Source organism: Populus trichocarpa, chromosome 4, assembly GCF_000002775.5.
Source record: "Populus trichocarpa isolate Nisqually-1 chromosome 4, P.trichocarpa_v4.1, whole genome shotgun sequence".
Classification (NCBI taxonomy): domain Eukaryota; kingdom Viridiplantae; phylum Streptophyta; class Magnoliopsida; order Malpighiales; family Salicaceae; genus Populus; species Populus trichocarpa.
This window is the reverse complement of record NC_037288.2, coordinates 16,515,187-16,537,814: the sequence shown is the minus strand read 5'-3', so window position 1 is coordinate 16,537,814 and position 22,628 is coordinate 16,515,187. Positions and strand designations below refer to the sequence as shown.

General features: G+C 31.3%; 1 protein-coding gene across 1 annotated transcript; it reads left to right on the top strand.

Annotated features, from left to right (window-relative positions):
* The first annotated feature begins 21,112 nt into the window (after nucleotides 1–21,112).
* Nucleotides 21,113–22,304, top strand: LOC18097802 (probable carboxylesterase 7). Its single transcript, XM_006384364.3, has one exon. The coding sequence runs from the start codon at nucleotides 21,167–21,169 to the stop codon at nucleotides 22,136–22,138; it is 972 nt and encodes a 323-aa protein (XP_006384426.3). The 5' UTR covers nucleotides 21,113–21,166; the 3' UTR covers nucleotides 22,139–22,304.
* The last annotated feature ends 324 nt before the right edge of the window (nucleotides 22,305–22,628 follow it).

Here is a 22,628-nt window from a genome sequence, read left to right as displayed (position 1 = left end):
CTTATGCCCAGTAATAAACGATAAAATTTAGATTTCTAGAATTGAGAATAATGTTGGTAAGGGGTGAAATAATGAACTTCTATAGGCTAACAACTTTTGATTATTGGAAATAAATTATTAATGATGCTGAGTTCCAATTTAAATGTATTATTATGTTTGTTTTTCCTTGCTTGATAATTTTCATGTTGTAATCTTAATTAATATTAACTACAGGTACCTCATACCATGAGTGGAATGATAGTTATATAGGATATCCTAAGATGATTTTGTTTAACTTGTATTAGATCTCTTTTTTGTAGTGTATTGAGATTTGTAATTAAATATTAAATTGTCCCAAAGTTTATATAATTTTGAATTCGATTTAAACATGTAAAATTATGATGTTGCATTAGTTTCTTTTATTGTATCTGAAATAATTAATATGTAACTGTACTCCTTAAATTTGTTTTTGAAGATTTTCATATTTGATATCGATAATTTTATCTATATAGTGAACTATAATAACATGTGACGAATATGATGTGTCTGAGTTGTGGTGTGATAATTCCAGGGTGATTGGACAATGAACGAGATGTGGATTGGTTGAATATTGAAGTGTAACTGGCTCTAGTCGATAACTTAGAATCTCCAGGTATAGGAAGACTCTACCAAAAGTTCAGTAGATTTCACAATTTAAGATTTTTTAGTAAGATATATATATATATATATATGTATGTATGTATCTATGTGAAAAAAAAAATCTCACTCTAAAAGTTATAATATTTCATAAGACATTATATATGATTACTAGTAAGTATTTTTTAGAGGATGTTACAATTGGTATTAAAGCCCTGGCATGGGTTCAGGAACTATCATGAAAATTGATGTATGTGGAATTGTTTCAGGATGGTATGTGTGAGATAGGGCACGAGAACAAATCCCTCTTCAGTAAGGAGAAGGGATTAGGATATAGATCCTGAGAAAAGTAAGGAGAAGGATCCCCTAGTTGATAATGCCTCTCATGTACCATTGATTTCCACTCATGGGAGACGAGATGATTTTGTTGGACTCTTAGATAATACCACTTCTAAACAGGCGAGAGTTTCACAACCACAGAGGTTTAATCGACAGGGATAAGCAGTTGTGCCTCCACCTGTGGTACCTATGAGAGCCCCCACTCCAAATGCTGACCTTGTTGTTATTGCTCAAATAATAAGAGCAGTCATGGAGAATATGAGTAATGCCTCGGCCCCTACACCTCCGGTTGCCCCAGCAATGTCACTAGCTCCAATGGTCATTGACATGATCAAAGAGTTGATATCTTATCCCAAGTGTAGGAATGTCAAAGTAATAAATAATTAGGCAAGACCGGGGTCGATCCACAGGGAGGTCAACTATATAAATTACAAATAAAGAAAACAATTTGAAGAGAATAACAATAGAAAAGGAGTTGAAGAGAGTTTTGAGATATGATATTGATGTAAGGATTAAACAATGATAAAACAATTATCAAGGTTAGAGGATTTACTAATGATATTTCAAATAAGTATAATATAAACTCCTTTTATTACTTAATTGGAAACCACACACAAAGAAGGTTTTAATCGGATGATTTATCATTAATAGCTCATTATAAATTATTAACATGATGATATTAATTATCTTATTTAAGTAACACCAATACATATAAATATTATCAGGTATTCATGATGTTAACTTATGTTAACAACAAATCAAGTTCTTCTCATAACAACGGTGTCGGTAAACATGGTCGAAGACAATGAAGGATCAAGCATTTATTGTACAAAAGGTTATACAACACAAATCTAGATTAACCATTTAACAAGCAAGGTATTAAGAATTGGTAAGATAAAAATGATAGGACATGTTAATAGCAAACTTTCTTAAATATAAGCATTGAAGTTTATGTTGAGTTTATATTATACGTATTCTAACACCATTAGTAAAACTTTTTCACTTTGACAAAATAAACTTAACTAAACATAATAAACAAGATAAGAACATAGTTATGATGAAAAGTATAAATAAGAGATTAATGAAAATAAAACATGAAATAAAACTTAAACATTACAAAGAGAGAAAGCAAGAAAATGATCTTGATCTAAAAACCAAGATGCCTCAATGTATGGAAAATATCTCCTTTTATAGGTTAAAAAGAACTATTCATTTGGTAAATAATTATTGATTAATGGCCAACTATTGACTTGGTGGATAGCCCTCAAGTTTTTGTCTGGACAAAATATCATTACTAACATCAGAATTAGAACAAGTGGTATTCATGAAAGTTGTAAGGACCTGTCTCAGATTTCTATCAAAAAATAAATGAGCGCATTTAGACTTCTAGAACTTCAGATATGGACACAACACTAAACAATATCTGAGCTGTATGACAGATTTGGAAGTTTCTTTTGATGCAGATTTGGACTCCAAAATGGAAGAATTGAGTCTTGAACTTTTCATGAATGTTTTAGGCCTATGTCTTAGCTTTCCATCCATATAAACCAGACCTAAATCCAAGGTCTACAGCTCCAAATATGACCCAATGACTGAATGGTGTTCCAGTTTGAACCAACATCTCTTCTCTAAGCTTAGCCTTTTCTTTGTCCTTTCACTTTTAATAGTTAATCACATCAATCAATCCTTTGAATTGTGAGATACGCCTACATTTAGAATGAGCATTTACCATAAATTAAAGCTATCTTATATTATCAGACTTGTTATTATAAAACATGCTTAAATTAGGGAATTTAATAATACTTTAAGTGCAATATGATGATATAAAACCTTAATGAGAATGCACTTTTAAGTACTAATCAGTTATGACACTTAGAAATAGTGTAGTTGCCTTAGTACGAATTGTAAAGAGTATAAGAGAGATGAGTTGTGATCCTTTTCTAGGGGATCAAGATGCAAAAATTACTAGATGATGGATCAAAAAGATAAAGAAAACATTAATTCAGATAAAAGTGCAAGATGAACTAAGGGTAGACTGTGCCAGTCAACTGCTGACTGATAGAGCCTAGTCATGGTGTGAAACAATACAGTCAAGGAGAGCCACAAGGTTATGAACGTGGGGAGATTTTAAAGTTGAATTTGAGAAATAGTTCTCCTCATGGTATCATTGCAAAATGAAGGAATATAAGTTCTTAGCATCGAGGCATATTGATATGTCTATGTTGGAATATGAGAGGAGATTCAATGACCTCTCAATATTTACCCCACATCATGTGCCTACTAAGCAGCACATGATAGAGAAATTTAGAGACAGACTAAGGTAGGAACTAAAATAGGAACTAAAACAGGGATTATTAACCCTACAGTTCGAGATGATAAAGGATTTGACAGAGACGTCCTAGGCTTTGGAGGCGTGCATTGTTGAGGGTCAGCAGGGCCAACTAAATGGTGGCAAAAGAAAGGAGGTTGACTATTACATAGGTAAACCTCATAAGCCTTCCCTTTTTAATAAGGAAAAAAAGGACAATACAATTAGTCAGAGCAGATCAGTTGCTAGATTTTATCAGAGTACAAGTAGAGGGTCAACTAGTGGACAATCAAATTTTAAGGGTAATTATGCTAGAGGAGTTTTAAAGCAAAAGACCATTACTTATCCTCTCTATGTTAAGTGTGAGCAGGGACATCCTAGAGATTGTTATGATTTTAATCTATAATCTTATGGTTTGTTATGATTTTTTTTCTTCTATTTTATTTAATTTTAGAAGGTTGTTATATATCTTTATTTTAAGGTTATAATTTATCTTTTAAAATTGTTTTTCATGCATTTTGGATGTTTTGATTCATGCCAAATATTGTATTGATTTATATTTTCTAATAAATGAATTATTGATTTGTTTATGATTGTTTGTAGTATCTTGTTGGTTCGATCATGCTTTGTATTTATCTTGCTTATACTTTCTAAGAATGACATTAATGTTATCTGATTGGTTTTGATCATGTATACAACACTATTCATATATACATTACTATACATGTATATGAAAAATTGGTTCGGTGAATAAATTTGCTCTAAAACGTTTTGAATAAAGAGATTAGATTTTAAGCAAGACTATTTATTACCCCTTCAATTTTTTTTAGGAACTTACTTAGTAAAAGTATTATTCGTATAATACTATTTTTTTTATACAGTACAATTTATAAGTGAAATGATGATAATTGAGCAAATCATAATGAACAAAATAAGGCTTAACCCAGGAAAGGGAATGAATGTTGATTTTATCTTGTATAGTTTAATTATTTTTATTCATTAAGTTTCTTTATTCCAAGTTTTTATTTTTTGCTTATTGTGGAGTCGAAATATTTATTTGTAAATATTATTAGCTACTATATTTTTTATAAATTATATTATGTATTTTACTCCCTTTATTCAACACTTAAGTTGTGCTAATCAATGTTGCTAATCAATTCCACCATCACTTTTTGTGATGCATAGTAAGAAACCTTAAAAGTTTATTGAATTAAATTTTAAAAAGTGGCAACAAAAGATATTATTCTATCTAACCACCTTAAACTTAGCAAAGTTCATGATCGAGAAAGCACCAAAATCATCATAATATGAATCTGACCCTACTATTATAGCAATTATGGATGCATGAAATCATATTTATTTTGTGTGCAAGAACTACATCTTGAATGGGTTGGACAATACATTATATGATGTGTATAGTTCAATCAATAGTACATAATCAATATTAGCAGCTTTAGATAAAAAGTTCAAAGTTAAAGATGTCAGAATGAAGAGATTCAAAGTCGGTAAATTTCTAGATTTCATGATGGTTGATTCAAGAACCGTAATGAGTCAAGTTCAAGTGTTTTAACTCATTTTGCATGATATACATGTTAAAGGTATGTCTCTAAGTAAGTCCTTCAAATGGCTACAATCATTGAAAAACTGGCATCATTTTTTAAATACTTCAAGAACTATCCTAAACATAAGTGCAAAGAGATGGGAATTGAAGACCTTATTTTGAGGTTAAGGATATAACAGGACAATAAATTATCCGAAATGAGAACCAACTTTTTTGGTGCCCTAAATAAAATGTTATTAAACAAGTGGTAAAATCTCTCAACAAAAATCAAAAGAAAAAGCTTGTTATGAAAGGGAAAGGAATTGTCAAGAAGTTCAATGGCAATTGCTTTATCTACAAAAAGACTAGGTATTTGGCCAAAGATTGCAGAAATAAGGGTAAAAAAGGAAACCTTATGAAAAGGATTGTTTAAGCCAATGTCATTGAGTTTGATCACCTTACTAATGAAATTTTAAAAATAAACTTGTCTTGTGTTGTTTCTGAAGTCAACCTTATAAATAATTATGAGTAGTGGTAGGTTGACATTGGTGCTACAAGATATGCAGACATTGATAAGAGAATGTTTTTCACTTTTAAAGAAATGGATGGAGAAAACCTCCACATGAGGAACTCGTTAACCTCCAAGATACTGGGTGTTAGAAAGGTCATACTAAAGATGATCTCTAGAAAGCTTCACACCCTCAACAATGTATTGCATGTTACTGATATTAGAAATAATTGAGTGTCTGATTTATTATTAAGCAAAAATAATTTAAGATGGTTTTTTAGAGTAATAAATTTTTACCCTCTAAAAGTGGTATGTTTATAGGAAAGAGATATCTCTGTGATGACCTCTTTAAAATGAATGTAATGACTATTATAACCGATTATGAGAATAATAATAAAATTATCTCTTCTTCTTATGTGCTTAAGTCTTGTGATGTACGACATGACATATTAGGTCATGTGAATTATAATTCTATATAAAGATTAATAAACCATGAGTTATTACCAAATGTAAGATTTATGTAGAATCAAAATTCATAAAAAAAAATTTCAAATTGTTGAAAGAAGTAGTGAACCTACTTAATTCACTTAGATGTTAGTGATTTAAATTTTATGCAAACTAGAGGTAGAAAAAAGTATTATATTACTTTTATAGATGATTGCACAAGGTATTGTTATACCTATTTTCTTAGGAGCAAAGATGTAGCTCTTAAAATGTTTAAACATTACAAAAATAAAGTTGAAAATCAACTTAATAAAAAGAAAAAGGTAATAAAAAGTGATAAAGGTGGAAAATACAAAGCACCATTTGGTGAATTCTTTTTCTAGAATAATATTATTAATGAAGCTACTACTCATTATTCACCACAACAAAATGGCATTGTGAAACGTAAGAACCGAACATCAAAAGAAATTATGAATGTTATGTTAATAAGTTTAAAAGCACCTCAAACCTTATAGGAGGAGGCAATTTTAACTATCAATTATATACTTAACAAAGTATCCCATAAAAAGTTAGAAAAGATACCATATGAATTGTGAAAAAGTAGAAAACCTTCCTACAATTACCTAAAAGTATGAAAGTGTCTTACAAAACTAGCAATATTTGATCCTAAAAATGTCAAGATAAGACCTAAGACCGTAGATTGTATATTTATCGAATATGCAAATAATAGTAGTGCATATTGATTTCTTATACACAAGCTAAGTATTGAGGATATTCATCCTAATACTATCCTATAATCAAATAATGCTACATTCTTTGAATATGTGTTTCCATGAAAGGAAGCACGATAAAATCTTTCACTTAAAAATACAATTGAGGGTAGCTCACGTAATTATCATCAATTAGAAGATGATACAATTAAGCTTATAAGGAGTAAAAGGGCAAAAATGACCAAAATATTTGGTTTTGATTTTATAACATATTTGTTAAAAATAAACCTCGAATCTTCTATGACGCAAGTCCTTTTTAGAAGCTTTCTATTGGAATGAGATAGTTAATAGTGAAATTGAATCCATTATGAATAATCTTACATAAGAATTAATGGGTCTTTCTTCCGAAAGTAAACTATTAGGTTATAAAAAGATCTTTAAAATGAAGATGAGAGTTGATGGCACTATTGACAAATATAAAGCTAGACTTATAGATTTTAAATAACAATAAGATATAAACTATTTTGACACATATTCATATGTGTCAAGAATAACTTCTATACGAATCTTAATAGGCATTGCAACTATTAATAAGCTTAAAATACATCAAATGGATATAAAAAAAGCTTTCTTAAATGGTGGCCTTAATGAGGAGGTTTACATGGAACAACCTGAAGGGTTTGTTATTAATGGACTAGAAAACAAAGTTTATAAGCTTGCTAAATCATTATATGATTTAAAACAAGCACATAAACAATGACAAGAAAAAATTGATAAGGTTATATTCTCAAATGAGTTCAAAATCAACAAAGTTGATAAATGTGTTTATATGAAAAACACGGACAAAGGTTATATTAGTGTATGTCTCTATGTGGATGATATACTAATTTTGGGTAGCAATGATCACATAATCATGTTTACTAAGAAAATGTTAATTAATAAGTTTGACATGAAAGACTTGGATGTTGTAAATGTCATACCAGGAATACAAATTTCTAAAACATCTGATGGATTTGTATTGTCCTAGTCTCATTATGTTGAGAGAATTCTTGATAATTTTTTAAAAGTGACAATAACACTATTAAAACATCAATTGGTATAAGTGTAAATATGTCCAAGAGAATAGTAATAAGAGAATAAACCAATTAGAATATTTTTGAATAATTAGAAGCCTAATATACATTATGAAATATACAAGGTTTGGTATTATTTACTCAGTTAGTAAACTAAGTAGATTTATAAGTAATCCAAGTTTGGATCATTGAAAGGCAATAAAAAGGTACTCAAATATTTGAGGTGCACATGAATTATGAGCTATATAAAATATCCAGCACTCAGGATTTAAAATTCATAAGTGGATATGTGGAAATTCTTCAAACAAACATGTATCTCTAGATCCTTAATTAAATCAGAGTTTATTGCTCTTGATAAAACTGGAGAGGAAAGCAAATCAATTCAAAATCTCTTAAAGGATATGCCATATTACCCAAAACCATTACCAACTATTTGTATCCATTGCAATAGTTAAACAACTATTGGAAGGGTATAAAGTAGAATGTATAATGTTAAGTCTAGACATATACGTCATAGATATAATACAATTAAACTCTTGCTCTCAAATGAAATTATTTCTATTGACTATGTAAAGTCAAAGAAAAATATTACAAATCTGCTAACCAAATGTTTGTCAATAGAGCTTGTGTATAATTCATCTAGAGAAATGAGCTTAAAGCCTTTAAAATATGAAAGAGTATAATAATGGTAGCCATACTTAGTTAATTAGAGATCTCAATATCTAGGTTCAAATGGAAAAGTAAGTCATATAACATTCTCCAAGTAGTTCAAATGGAAAGTAAGTCATATAACATTCTCCAAGTAATTCAAATGGAAAAAAAGTAAGTCATATAAAGCACTTATGAATTTAAGAGTTCTTCAAGAATAAAATGAACACAACTATGAGAACCAACTGAAATCCCCAAGTAAAGAATTATGTGAGTACTATTGTCTTGGTTTACACAATAGGATAAATAGTTTAAGACATCGCATTCACTATTTAGCCAAGTAAATCTGATAGTATTTTATTAGGGAAGGCTTAAACCTAAAAGTTACCTATCCTAATGAAGTAATATACCACATTAGTATATTTTAACAAATCTTTGAGTCATTTTCAAACTAGTGAGATAATTTTACATTCATGTGGGGGATTGTTGGAAATCTTTTTAATTAACATCGTTTAAACAAATTATAGGTGAATAGAAAATTAATCTTAAAGAACCTTTGGTTTTTCAAGACATAATTCTTGATTTATGGTGGCTAATCAAAGGTTGATAATGATAGAAACTAATTCTTATTAATTTTTCAACCTTTTAGCTTCTAAAATTCACTATAAAAATAGAAGGTGAAAGAATAGTTTAAAACTTGAATTTTTAGATTTTTATGTACTCTTCCTCACTTTATATTTTAGTGTTTTTTTTTCTCATTTTAAAGTTTAGTTTTCCTCTCAAATCTAAAGCTTAGGTTCATCTTGTTGAGAGATACTTGAGTTTTTTTTGTTCAAATATATTGTTTAGAAGTGCATCTAAACAAAGGAATCTTGAAAGACATATTGTAAACATCTTAGTTCCATAAATGAAGAGTAATAAAACCTTAAAGACAAAGGATGCATCCTTGAAAATAATAAAAGTTTCATTACTTTAAAGTACTTCAACAAATAAGTATTATCATTTGTTTCAATTTAAACACAAAATTTTTTATTATTATTAGTGTTGCACTTGACATCGTAATGAGATTTGAAATGTGAAAATGGTTAAGGAAGTCGCCACCTAGTTTATGGTTACTAAAAACTCTAACTAATCTTCAAAGATTCTTAGATAATGGGTTGATTATACTAAAAGGAAGACGCATCACCCTAAAGTATTTTACTATGGTAAGCTACATTGCACTTGTATCTAATGATAAAATTACCTGCTATGCTTTTGACCTACACTGGTATATATATATATATTTGGTAAATACTATTAATTTTATAACTTGATTTGGAATCCAGGCTTGGCTAGAAAGCCCAATTCTCACATAAAAAACATGGTGTTGGACTCAAAATGATGACAAATGAAAAGTTAGGCTTTATGCCCATTTCTTGGATTATGTTCAAAATAGGCACAAAAGCCATCAATCACACTCAATAGACCTTTTAGGGTCACGTTGACCCATCCTTAATTTTCCTGTCATGATGGGACAATATGCTAATAACATAAAACTTTTTATATAAGAAACATATGAACACTTTAACATCTGTAAAAAAAAAGATTTACAAATAAAGTAAAAAATAATTTTTTTAGAAAATAGATATTGTCGTTACTAGAACAACACCGTTGATAGGATAACAAGTTATTATATAAAATAAAAGTGAATCCAAAGGGAATCTTTTAACTCTCTTATCAAACTCATTTATTATTGTTTTTATAAGTAAAACTTTGAAAGCAAATGGTTTTTTTTACTTCATAAGAAAAGGCCCCATTGAGTGATCATACTATCATTAAAAAGAATTAAAAAAATAAAATAGCAAAGTGTTGTCTTCCAATCAATTAGACTCGTTGATTGATCATATTGCCAATAACAAATTCTATTATAAAAACCATTAACATAATTTTTTGTACACATATAAAATGTTCCCTACCCTTACATATTGAAAATTAAAAAGATTTTAACTTTCTGAATCAAACTTCCACACTTAAATGTATTAGAAGTGTAACAGGTCATTGTTGATAACTTGGAACTTTCCGTTATAGGGGAGACTCTACTAAAATTTTGATAGATTATAAAACAAAACAAAAATATGTGTTCTAATAAGCATGATTATGTGTTTTGTCTCAGTATTTAGGACTGTTACAATGTTGGAATGAATATGCTAAAGGTTAGTAAGATGTTTATACATAATGTTATTATGATGAAAATAGACTTTGATAGGGATTAATTAAGGATGTTTGAGGAATTAACCATGTTAATATACATACCTAAGGTAGTGTTTGGTTGTTGTCCCGAGATATAAGAGACAAAGACAATGGAGACTAATGAGACAAGAAAGAAAATGAGACTAAGACAGAATTATGTTTGGTAATGATGTACAAGATAAGGTGATTATCTTTGTATCTTATTTGGTTATGGTGGACAAGACAGAATAAATATAAGAAAGTCTATTTTACCATTAATATATATTGTTATCAAACCTACATGTTTAAAAAAGATAATTCGATATTTGATTTTTTTTCACTTTAGTTTATATTGAGTGTTGAAATTAATAATATTATAATAACCCTAGTTATAAAAAATAGAACTAACTTGACGGGTTGATTCGAGGCCTGAACTAGTCCAAGTTTAAGAAAAAAGAAATAAAAGACTGACTCGATCTGGCCCGGTCAAAAACTTAAGTCAACTTAAGATAAAACATTGCTAAAAACCTTGTTTACTTTTTGAAAAAAAAAAAATTGGGTCAGCCGAGTTGAACCTCCTAATCCATTACCTGAACCTTGCCTCAGGTCAACTCCTGATTTGGATTTTAAAATTATGATAATAATTACTTTTATCTATATGTTGACTCGAGTCAATCCATGTTGACCTTTCTGGCTTGTGACCTAGGCCTTACCCAAGTTGATTCCCGTGTCGGATTTTAAAACTATGATAATGACAATTTTTATCCTTACATTGACCTACATCAATATGGGTTGACTCTCCTGATACATGACTGGGGCCTTGCCTTGAGTTGATCCTCTAATCAAGTTTTAACACTATGATAATAATTACTTTTATTTTATGTTGACCCAAGTCAACTTGGTTTGATCCTCCTAACACATGACCTAGGCCTTACCCCTAGTCGACTCTCGAGTCAGGTTTTAAACTATGATAATAATTATTTATGTCCTTATATTGACTCAGGTCAATGGTTAACCTCACTCGTGACCCAAGCCTTGTCCCGAATTGATCCTCGAATTAAGTTTTAGAACTATGATAATAATCATTTTTATTCTTACGCTGACTCGGGCCAACCTGACCCGTGAACCACGCCTTGACTAATGACCCGGGCTTTGCCCCAAATTGACCACCGAGTTGGGTTTTAAAACTATGATAATAATCATTTTTATTCTTACATATCTTAGTTGAAAATTTTTGGAATTAAGAGTTTTTTACAATGATATTTTAGAAATAAAAAATAATAAATATTGTCTTTGCAGACATGTTTCTTTTATACCTTCTATTTTTTAAGTACAAAAATTCACTTCAAAATTATCTCAGAAACAAATTTATTTTTATATATGTATCTGTCTCTTCAACTAAAAATATTTTTGTCTCCGTCATCTTCTTTTTTTCTATCCCAAGATTGTAACCAAATGCCACTTAAGTGATGATTAGTATATAGGTTGATGAGATTTAAAATGGCTATGATAAGAGAATATAGAATTAGTGTAAAAATATAGAATTAGTATATAGAATTAGTGAAACGAAGGATTGGAAAAAAATTGTGTAAACATGAATATTGTTTAATGAAATGAAATTGAAGGAATACTAACTATGGTACCTCCTCTGAAGAGTTTGATTGACAAGAGGTTCAGGTAGGTGATTGGCACCTCATCCTTTTGAATTACTATAGTAAATTCTTTTAATGATAATTTTGTATTTACTTTCCATGTCTTGTACATAATATAACTCTTGTAATATTATGTGTATAATGTAATAGATGAATGGGGATATGTATGTGTTGTCATGGGAATGCTGAATTTGTGATGAGAAAGTTAATTATGGAATAATAACTTGATGAATGGGGTATGTGGAATTTTAAATTATGATGTTGTTATTTATGTAAGAAAATAGTGAAGCAAAATTTTGGGTAGGGTTCATATAGAGAAGATTATGTTAAAAATTTATTATAAAAATATGGAAAGATCACTAATTCTATTTAATGCATGAATAATTATTTAAAAAGGGATATGAAATGCTTAAATGATAAGTTTTTCTTCAAGAAGGGAAAATTGTGCAAGAAAAGTATGAAGTGTTTGGTGATGAATCTATGTAAATAGATTATATAGTAATATATGAATCTAGTATTTTATCTAGAATTGAGTATGAACCCAAGTAATCACAAAAGAGATTAACAAAGTAAAATGATGTACAAATTGAAATGTTAAAAAAGGCCTTTCGTCCAAGGCTGATGCTGTTGGTGTGATGTCTTGAAGCTCTAAATTCAAGCTGTAACATGAAAGCAACAAAAAATATGAAGACAAAATTGTTCATCCATCAGCTTACGACAAAAAGCACGGTTGGGTCAGAAAAAACCAAAAGGGCTGTTAATGAAAAAACATATATTTTTTTTTTGTTTTTGTTGATTACCAAGAAAGATAGCGAATGACAGTTGACATGCAGGCTGGTATGCTAGGTTAAATGTTAAAAAAAAACCAGGAGAATGGGTGATAAATTAGAGAAGAATCTTAATGGGAGTTATCGGAAGATTGTTTTCTATCTCATACTGGAAATCAAGTCTCCTCCTTATTCCCGTGAGACTGGCATTACCGAGTTCCTGATGAAAACTATGAGGCTGTTGTTTGGGACGAAGCTGTGGAGTTCACAACGGGAGGGGAATGGCTATTGGAGTAATTGGGAGTTGAAAGAGCTGCTGCTGTGAGAAAAATAGCAGTTAGGTGCACTTACCTCCATCAGTATATATACGCTTATGTTTCAAGTTTATGCCTCAGGTTTAGCTATAATGGCCAATCCAAAACAGCTTAAAGATTTGTGTTTCAAAAGGTCACAGCTAAAAGATTTATGTTTCCAATTTAGCTATAAGGGTTAAGACAAAATTGTTGATCTCATTCCCATACTATAGTAGCCATGATACAGCAGGTAAAAAATAACTGAAGGATAAATAAAAAGGGCAGCAGCTAGAAGTCTGCTGTGATAAAGATGAAATCACAGAGGCTCCTTCCCTGGAAAAGCAAACCAGAAACACACCCAAGAATTCCTTTTTTGACAACTAAATAAACACATGGTATATAATAAGCTATTATCCAACCCTTACAATCAATATATAAAATGAAATCTGTCGTAACCATCTTCGTTTCAATCAATTTACCCTAAGAGTGAGCTTAACCCTAAGAACAATGAATAAAAGGTCATGAAAAACATATCGTGAAAAACAAAGTGACATGGCATTATGAGTCTATTGGATTCACCACCAAACACAAAAACAACATCTACATAATAGCGTGGATATTCTCTAATATGAATGCTTATCAGACGCCATTAGGCTTAAGTTGACTTATTGATTAATGAAACATAAGCCGAATGAACGTGAAGGTGATGCGAAGCAAAGTCAGAAACCAAAACAGAAGAGAAAACAACAAAAACGTTGCAAGCAATTAAAACAATCAGAATGAAAAAGAGTGGCTATCTTTACCTTGAAATGAGGGGTAGAACACAACCACAAAGGCCAGACAAAATGCTTAGAAGAATCACCAACAACGACGAATCCTAAGAAAGAAAAGCAAAGAAACCAGGGCATTAAAAGGCTGCAAAACCACAGCTTGCGCAACCATGACAAAGAATAAGAAAAACATCAACTAAATGGGAGTGTAGAAACAAAAAAAAAAAATTTGTCGATCAAATTTTACCATGTGTTTTTTTAATTTTATTTTTACATGAAAGGATAAAATAAAATTAAAATAAATAATATGGAAAATAAGTGGGTCTTCATATATTTCTTGATCAATGAAAGGTTAACACATGAGATGGGATATTTAAAATATTTTACATGAAAGGATAAAATAAAATTAAAATAAATAACATGGAAAATAAATGGATCTTCATATATTTTGTCATAAATACAAGATCTTATAAATAAAAATTAATCAATAAAATAATGTCATGTGGTATTGAAAAAGGACTTGAAAGCCCTTATAAATCTTTATAAATAAAAGGCCTTTACCCTAGACAAAAAGGGGAGGAAGAATTCTTAGAGATACAAAATTTTCTTTAAGCCAAGCACTTCAAGTAAGGAAACTCTCTCAAAAACTCTCAAGTCTCCTTCATCTACGGTTGAAGTCTACAAAGAACGAAGCTTTATTAGACCAAGCCTAAATGCCCATAAAAGTTCTTCAACAACACTTTGAAGACAAATCAAAGATACTCTTCAAAGCATCAAATCACCAAATATCGCTTCGCAATACACATCCAAATTCGTGCTCTTGCAAAGCACAAATCTTGGCTTGGTTTCACAAATAAATCAAGTCACCATATATCAAATCCAAGGAAAGAATCAGAGGATTTTTTTATTCTTTTGCAAGAATATTTTAGATAAAAATTGTACTCGGTTATATATTTAATAAAATTATATATTTGTACATGTGTACTTGTTTAATTTCAAGTGCTCAAAATTGTGTTTACATATTTCTAGTGGCTCCACTATGGATTTCTCTACCTCTCATATTTTCCCTTCAAGAAAGAATTTCCAATAACCTCTCAATGGCAACTAGGAAGAACATGATCACCATTGTTGCTTCCAAAAGCAACAAGGCTACTAATTCAACTCATCGAGGGGCTTTTGACTTCACTCAAGACAAAAGACCATGAGATAGCAAAGTTAATGAATAAATTAGAGAGCATGAATGAAGGAGGCCAAACTTCAGCTACCAAGGCTTTGCAGGTAGATTAACTAGATGTCATTGAGAATTTTACAATTGAAGCTACAAGGAATATCCATGGTATTACTAATGGCATCTTCACCACGAATCAACTGAAAGAACTTATCAAGAAAGCCATCACGAACCAAGTAAAAAGCTCACTTCAACCTTCATACTCTTATGTGAAGTCATACAACCAAATAATCAACCTGCTAAGGATGCCTCTGAGTTATCAACCACCAAAGTTTCAACAATTCAGTGGCAAAGGGAATCCTAGGCAACATATAGCTCACTTTATGGATACTTACAACAATGCCAGAACTAATGGTGATCTTATGGTAAAAGAGTTTGTTCGTTCCTTGAAAGGTAATGCCTTCGACTAGTACACTAACTTGGAGTTTGGCTCAATCGATAGTTGGGAGCAATTGGAATGCGAGTTTCTTAACCGCTTCTATAGCACTCGTCATATCATCAGAAAGAGGAGCATGTCATCAGAAAGAGGAGCATGTCATCGACTACATTTATCGATAGAGAAACCTTAGCCTCAATTCTAGAGAGCAGTTCACCGAAATCTTTTTCTCTAGACATATGTATTTAAGAGATGCATTGGGGACTACGCTATATTTTACAAGGCATCAAACCAAAGTCTTTTGAAGAATTGGCTGCTCGAGCACACGACATGGAATTTAGCATTGCTGCAGCTAAAAGCTTATTATTACATATGCAAAAGCCCAAAAGAAATAAACATGAAGATCATATATTCGGAAAGAATGCTCTAAAAGTCGAGGGAAAGCAGTCTTTAGTAGTTAACTCTGCTTCCATAAAGGTACCAACTAAAGTTAAGAGGAATGATCATGCAACACCAGCTACTTTTTAAAAGGGTGAAAAAACAGGCCATCCCTAAAGAGTGACAAGAAAAAGTGTATTCATTCCCTTACTCAGACATATTAAGATTTAAAACTGAAACTTTTTGTAAAAAAAATGGAAATAGTGAATCAAGATTAGGCACGACGAAAGAATTGTCCTTGTCGGAATCGTCATATCCTGCCCATATCTATTCTAATTGATTCAAAATCTTAGTCATTCATTTTCTACCCTCAAACGGGCTACTTTCCTTCTTTCAAAATGAAATTGCCAATACCGCTCTTATTGGGCTCGCCTTCTCTCCTCCTGTTGGGCAAAAGCTTCGATGATTCTATGATGTTCTTGCTTCAACTCCAGAATTTTGACTTGCCACCTCTGTATCTCATCTGTTACCCGATTCCAACTGAGGGGCAGGCTCCTGCTCCGGGGCATTTAAGCAGATGTCGAAAGGATGGTAGATAATCTACTTGAGGCAAATCTCATCAGTTGCTAAAGGTGAAGTGTCTTGAAGAAGCAAACCAAGTGGACAATCTAAAATATTGCAAATATCACCGCTTGATCAGCCATCATATAGAGAAGTGTTTAGTGTTGAAAGACAAGATCATGAGGCTACATAAGAATAGGGATATCATTTTTTATGATGAAATAGCAGTCTCTAATATCATAACCATGGTCAATTTAGGTCCACGTCATTTTTCCTACGAGTTCCACTGTGTTCTCGAGTTAAACTTCATGTATAACCCTTGCACCTCAAGTTATCAACTTGAAGCCTGATTCATTTGAAAATTCGATAAATGATGGACTTTAGTCATATATAGAAAAGAGAGGAAGAAACGCATGCATATGACAAAGCCAATTATAATGAGAATTGATGGTGAGGAAGGTAATTGATGAGCCAATACGGCAAAAAAATGGACGAAAGTCCATACCAATTAGAGAGGAGGTTTTTCCAACTTAAAGCTTAGGAAAACTCGTTACACTGAATGAGTACATGTCAAGGAAGCTGAGAAGGATGAAAAATATATTTATTGCTTGCTATCATGTTAATGAAGAGAAAACTCATACTAAAAAGGTCATGAAGGAAAGGTATGATGACTCTCCAAATTTTCCTCACGGTGTATGCACCACGAAGATATCCTTCAATGATGAAGACCTATTGCTTGGATCAAAACTCTATAATTGGCCTCTTTTTATTAAATGATATGTTAATGAAAAGATGGTGAATTGTATCTTGATGGATGATGATTCGGCTGTCAATATATTACCTCTTAAAACCATTAAAAAGAGCTCGGGATTTCTATGGATGAACTCTTTCCAAATCATCTGATGATTCAAGGCTTTAATTAATGAGGGCAAAAAAGCCATAAGAAAGATAAGACTTGCAATATACATGGAAGATATGGAATCCAATGCACTTTTGCATGTCATAGATGTTAAAACTACTTACAATATGCTACTTAGATGACCAATGTCTATATAAAAAACAGCTCAATAAAAGAAGAAAAGAATAGCATAAACGACTCAGACCATACGCAGTGTAAAAAGAATAGCAAAAACTTTTAAAAAGAAATAAACAAAGAAGAAAAAAATAATAAGATGATGACCCAAACCTTTTTTAGCATAAATCGCTAAAAAAAACAACAACCTAGAACCCTAGAAGAAGGATTATAGCCATTATATATGAGTGAAAAAGATGTAGCAAGTAGACTTGCCATAATGATTAAATAAACATGGCAGCTTCTCCAAAACCCCAATTGATAAGAATAAGTAAGGTAAGACAAGTCTAAAAGCAAAAAAAAGATAACATCACCTATACCTAGTTAAAAACAAATAAAAACACAACAGATCCTTAAGAACAAACAACATTATCAGATTCCTAGCAAAAAAAAAAATGTTAAGTCCAATCAAAGTAGAAGGAAGATAACCCTTCCCAATATAGAGGACAATCCCAGTAATATGCCCACTTGAATACGCATTAAACGCACATTAATTCGCAGATCCCTTTTTTTTGCATCAGAGAAGCAATATTGTGTGTGTGTGTGTGTTACTTTAATTTATATTTAGTGTTGAAATTAATAATATTATAATAACTCTAGTTATAAAATCAAAATTGACTTGATAGGTTGATCCGGAGCATGAACTGGTCCGAGTTTAAGAAAAAATAAATGAATGATTTACTTAACCTAACCTGGTCAAAAACCCAAGTCAACCCGGGATAAAACACAGGTCAAAAACCCATGATGTTTTTGAGAAAAATGATCAAAATAAGGTTGTTTTGATTATTTTTAATTTTTTTGGTCAGTTAAGTTGACCCTCTCGATCTTTGACATGAACCTTATCTCGGGTTAACTCTCAAATTGAGTTTTAAAACTATGATAATAATCATTTTTATCCATACGTTAACTTGAGTCAACCTGTGTTGAGCCTTCTAACCTGTGACATGGGTCTTGCCCCGGTCAACCTCCAAGTTGGATTTTAAAACTATGATAATAACAACTTTTATCCTTACGTTAACCCACCTGATCCATGACCTTGCCATGGGTTGGCCCTAAATCAAGATTTAAAATTATGATAATGACCACTTTTATTTTATGTTGACCCTTCTAACAAGTGACCCGGACCTTACCTCGAGTTGACCTCCAAATCGACAATTTTCTCCACTTTTATATAAATTCTCATGCCTAACATTGAGATTTGAATATTTTCTATAAAACTCATGGGGAATTTGTAAGATTTATATTTTGAAGCTAGCTAGGAGCAACTTTCTTGATTGTGTGTTGACTTGTTACAACTAACAAAGAAAAGGGTTACAAGACAGCTGACGATAATTAACAAAAAGCTAAAGCTGGCGATGATTTAGTGTGCTTCAAGACAATTTAGTATTCATTTCAATAGTATAATTATTGTCTTGTCCCTTAGTCATTTTCTCTTTTACCTTTGTTTTAGAGGTAAAATAGTCTTTTCCACAAGACATGAATGTCTTTTGGGAATTGAGTGGGGTTATTTTGGTAATTGTGTTTGTAAATGCACAATAAAAGAACGAATTTAACCCTGAAATAATATACTTCGATGTTTTCTACACAAGGATGATTTTTTATTTTCATGTTTGGTCAAACAGTAGAATTATGACATTACCCATGCCATTCTAATTTTTTAGCCTTGCATTCAAGGGCTTTGTAGTAATTTTCCCATGGTCTGTTTGTGATTTTTGATTGGTCTTGGGTATTTTTTTTGTTGTATGCAATTAAAAAAAATAAAAAAAAGTTGTTGGAGCTTGCAAAGCACTCGCCAGCGCGTCAGCCGCTCCGCCGACTTTAGGTGGCACGCAGATGAATCCTATTGTTGTTCTGGCACTTTCGTCGCATCATTGGATTCATCTCAACGTCCTCTTTCTCCCTGTAGGGCGCATGTATGATGGTTTGGCGCCGTTTAGTCGGAAATGACTTTTCTTTTTTCTTCCTTCTCTTTCTTTTTGGATTTGCATGCAAGCCATGCCGAAAAGCAAACCAACCCTTCAATTGTTTTTTTTCTTTCGATTCAGTCCCTCTTCTCTTATTTGTAATTTTTTTTATTTACATTGGTTGTTGTTAATTCCTTTTTTTTTTTGCATGGTTTTTTTATTGATTGTTTTTTTTTCAATTTCATCCCTTGATGTCAAATTTAGTCCTAATCATTTTTTCTCAAATTTTTTGGGATAATTTGATTTTTTTCAAATTTTATCTTTATTTGGTTTTTTTGTGTCAGATTTTAAGCCCTTTTTGTTTTGCTATTCCTTTTCTTTTACAAGTTTTTTTATTAGTAATTTTTCCAACGACTCCATCATTCAAAATTAAATTGGATGACATTTAAGCTTTTTAATTAAACCCGACCATGATCTAAGAAGTTGCAGGTTTTTTAGACTCAATAAAGTTTAGGAGGTTCATCTAGGATTGCTTTGTTTTTTCTCTTTTTTTTAAAGTTGATGTTCTTTTTTTAAGGTTGACTCTTTTTGTTCTGGTTTTCCTTCAATTAGGTTAGCATTAGGTTGTTTATAATCCAGATAGGCTCGAATATGGTTCTTTCTATCCTTTTCTTATTATTTTTTGGTCAATTTATTTATTTTTATTGTATTCTATTTTTTCATATTATTTAAATTATTACTTTAACCAATGACTTTGGACTTGAATTGTTTTCATGCTTATCATTTTTTATATTAAAAAAAATTATTGTTCCACCTTCGACGAAACAGGGGCAATATGTTTAGTTAAAAGCTAATTTTCAAAATGGAGGTGATAAACATGAAACCAAATTTGTTTTCTTTAACCAAACAAAAATGAATGCAATAATTATTTCCTTTTCAGTTTATATCTCAAAATAGGTGAATTCTTATATTCTGTACTTGAATTATAGTATATTTTGATTAACACTAATCCTAATACTATGAATTTTATTACAACGTAGCATGACATTAGTGAAGTTATTAGTTTCACGGTTATTCATGTTATTGTTTTATTATATTTTAATAAATTTGGTATTGTAGTGTAGTGGTGTAGTTATTTTTTAAAATATTTTTTATTTAAAAATATATTAAAATAATTTTTTAAAATTTATTTTTAACATCAATATTTAAAAACAATCTAAAAATATAAAAAAATTATTTTAAAAAAAAACTTTCTTTTATAAATAAAAAAGGGCAATAACAAACACTCCCTTTATATGTGATTCCTGACGTCGTACTAGCATTCCTTAGATGACTAAGATGAATATGGTTTGGACACGCTCACTTTAGAAATCCAACCCATCTAGAAAGCTTTGGTAACGTATGCTGTTTGTAACGGTAATAATGATGATGGTTAACAATATTTTTTATTTAAAAATATATTAAAATAAAATTGTTTTATTTTTTAAAAAAATTATTTTTACATCAACACATCAAAATAATTTAAAAATATAAATTTAAAAATATAAAAAGAAATTATTCTAAATAGAAAAAATTCAAAATTTTTAAAAATATAACTTACACCACATTCCTAAAAAAATCCCTGTTGACATGCTAGCCCATGAAGTAATTAATATTCTTGCTTGTGTCTGTGTCTTTCACTACTGTCTATAAAAGACCCTCGATCCTTTTTTCGTGCCCTAACTTCCTCTTTTCTTGTACAACAGAAACGAAAGGAAAAAAAAAAAGTCACCATGTTTTCATTCGACATGGATGCAGCCGAGCCTGATGCTGCCCTAGATCTGTCTCCCTTTATTATCGTATATAAAGATGGAAGCATAGAGAGGCTCGTTGGCAACGAAATCGTCCCTCCTTCCTTGGATCCCAAATCCAGTGTCCTGTCTAAAGATGCTGTCTATTCAAAAGAAGCAAAACTATCATCTAGACTTTACCTCCCACCAGGCGTGGATCCTGACAAGAAGCTCCCCCTCTTGATTTACTTTTATGGAGGAGGCTTTTGCGTAGAGAGTGCCTTCTCGCCTGCCTACCATAATTACCTTAATATCTTGGTCGCGGAGGCTAAAGTCATTGCTGTCTCGGTTGATTACAGGAGAGTCCCAGAACATCCAATCCCTGTTCCATATGACGATTCATGGACTGCCCTGAAATGGGTTGCATCTCATGTTAATGGAGATGGCCCTGAAAAGTGGCTAAATAACCATGCTGATTTCGGAAAGGTGTATTTGGCTGGAGACAGCGCCGGTGGTAACATAGCACACCACATGGCCATGAGATATGGTCAAGAGAGATTATTTGGTGTAAAAGCTGTAGGTGTTGTCTTAATACATCCTTATTTCTGGGGCAAAGAACCAATTGGAAATGAAGTTCATGAATTAGAAAGAGTGTTGAAAGGGATTGCTGCTACATGGCACCTTGCATGTCCGACGACAAGTGGGTGTGATGACCCTTTAATCAATCCCACCACAGATCCAAAACTGGCTAGTTTGGGGTGCTCCAAGGTTCTTGTTGCTGTCGCCGAGAAAGATTTGCTAAGGGACAGAGACTTGTTATATTGCGAGGCTTTGAAGAAGTGTGGATGGGGTGGAGCAGTTGAAACCATGGAGGCTGAAGGAGAGGGGCACGTCTTTCATTTGTTCAATCCAACCTGCGGCAATGCTGTGGCTATGCTCAAAAAGACTGCTGCTTTCATATCTGGGCATAACTGAATATGTTTATCCTCTCTTATCTCCTTTCTTTGCTGTATTTATGTAGCTAATTGTAGTTATAAATCCAAGAGTATTTTCGAATACTTATTTTTTTCTCATTTGAAAATTAAAAAAATACGAATTGCACTTAAAGGAGTGGGGTAGCTTGGTTGTCACTTGAGGGATCTCGTTTAAGGACTCCTTGATTTTTCAATTATTCCATAACTCATTTCAATACATTTTTTTTACACTTACTTCTTTTATATTCATCGAATTCATTGTAATATTTTCGTTTTTTATGTTTCCTTTTCACATCGTATTTAATCTATACCCCATTTCATCTTATAAACATATTTAGTTCATATTATTATTTTATTTCACAACACCCTTAATTCATACCACATTTCATCTCTCAATTACAATTATATTTCTTTTCATGTTTCCCAAGCATTTGTCCCATTTTAACCAATTGATTTTATTAGTTTATCTTAACATTCATTGTATCATTATT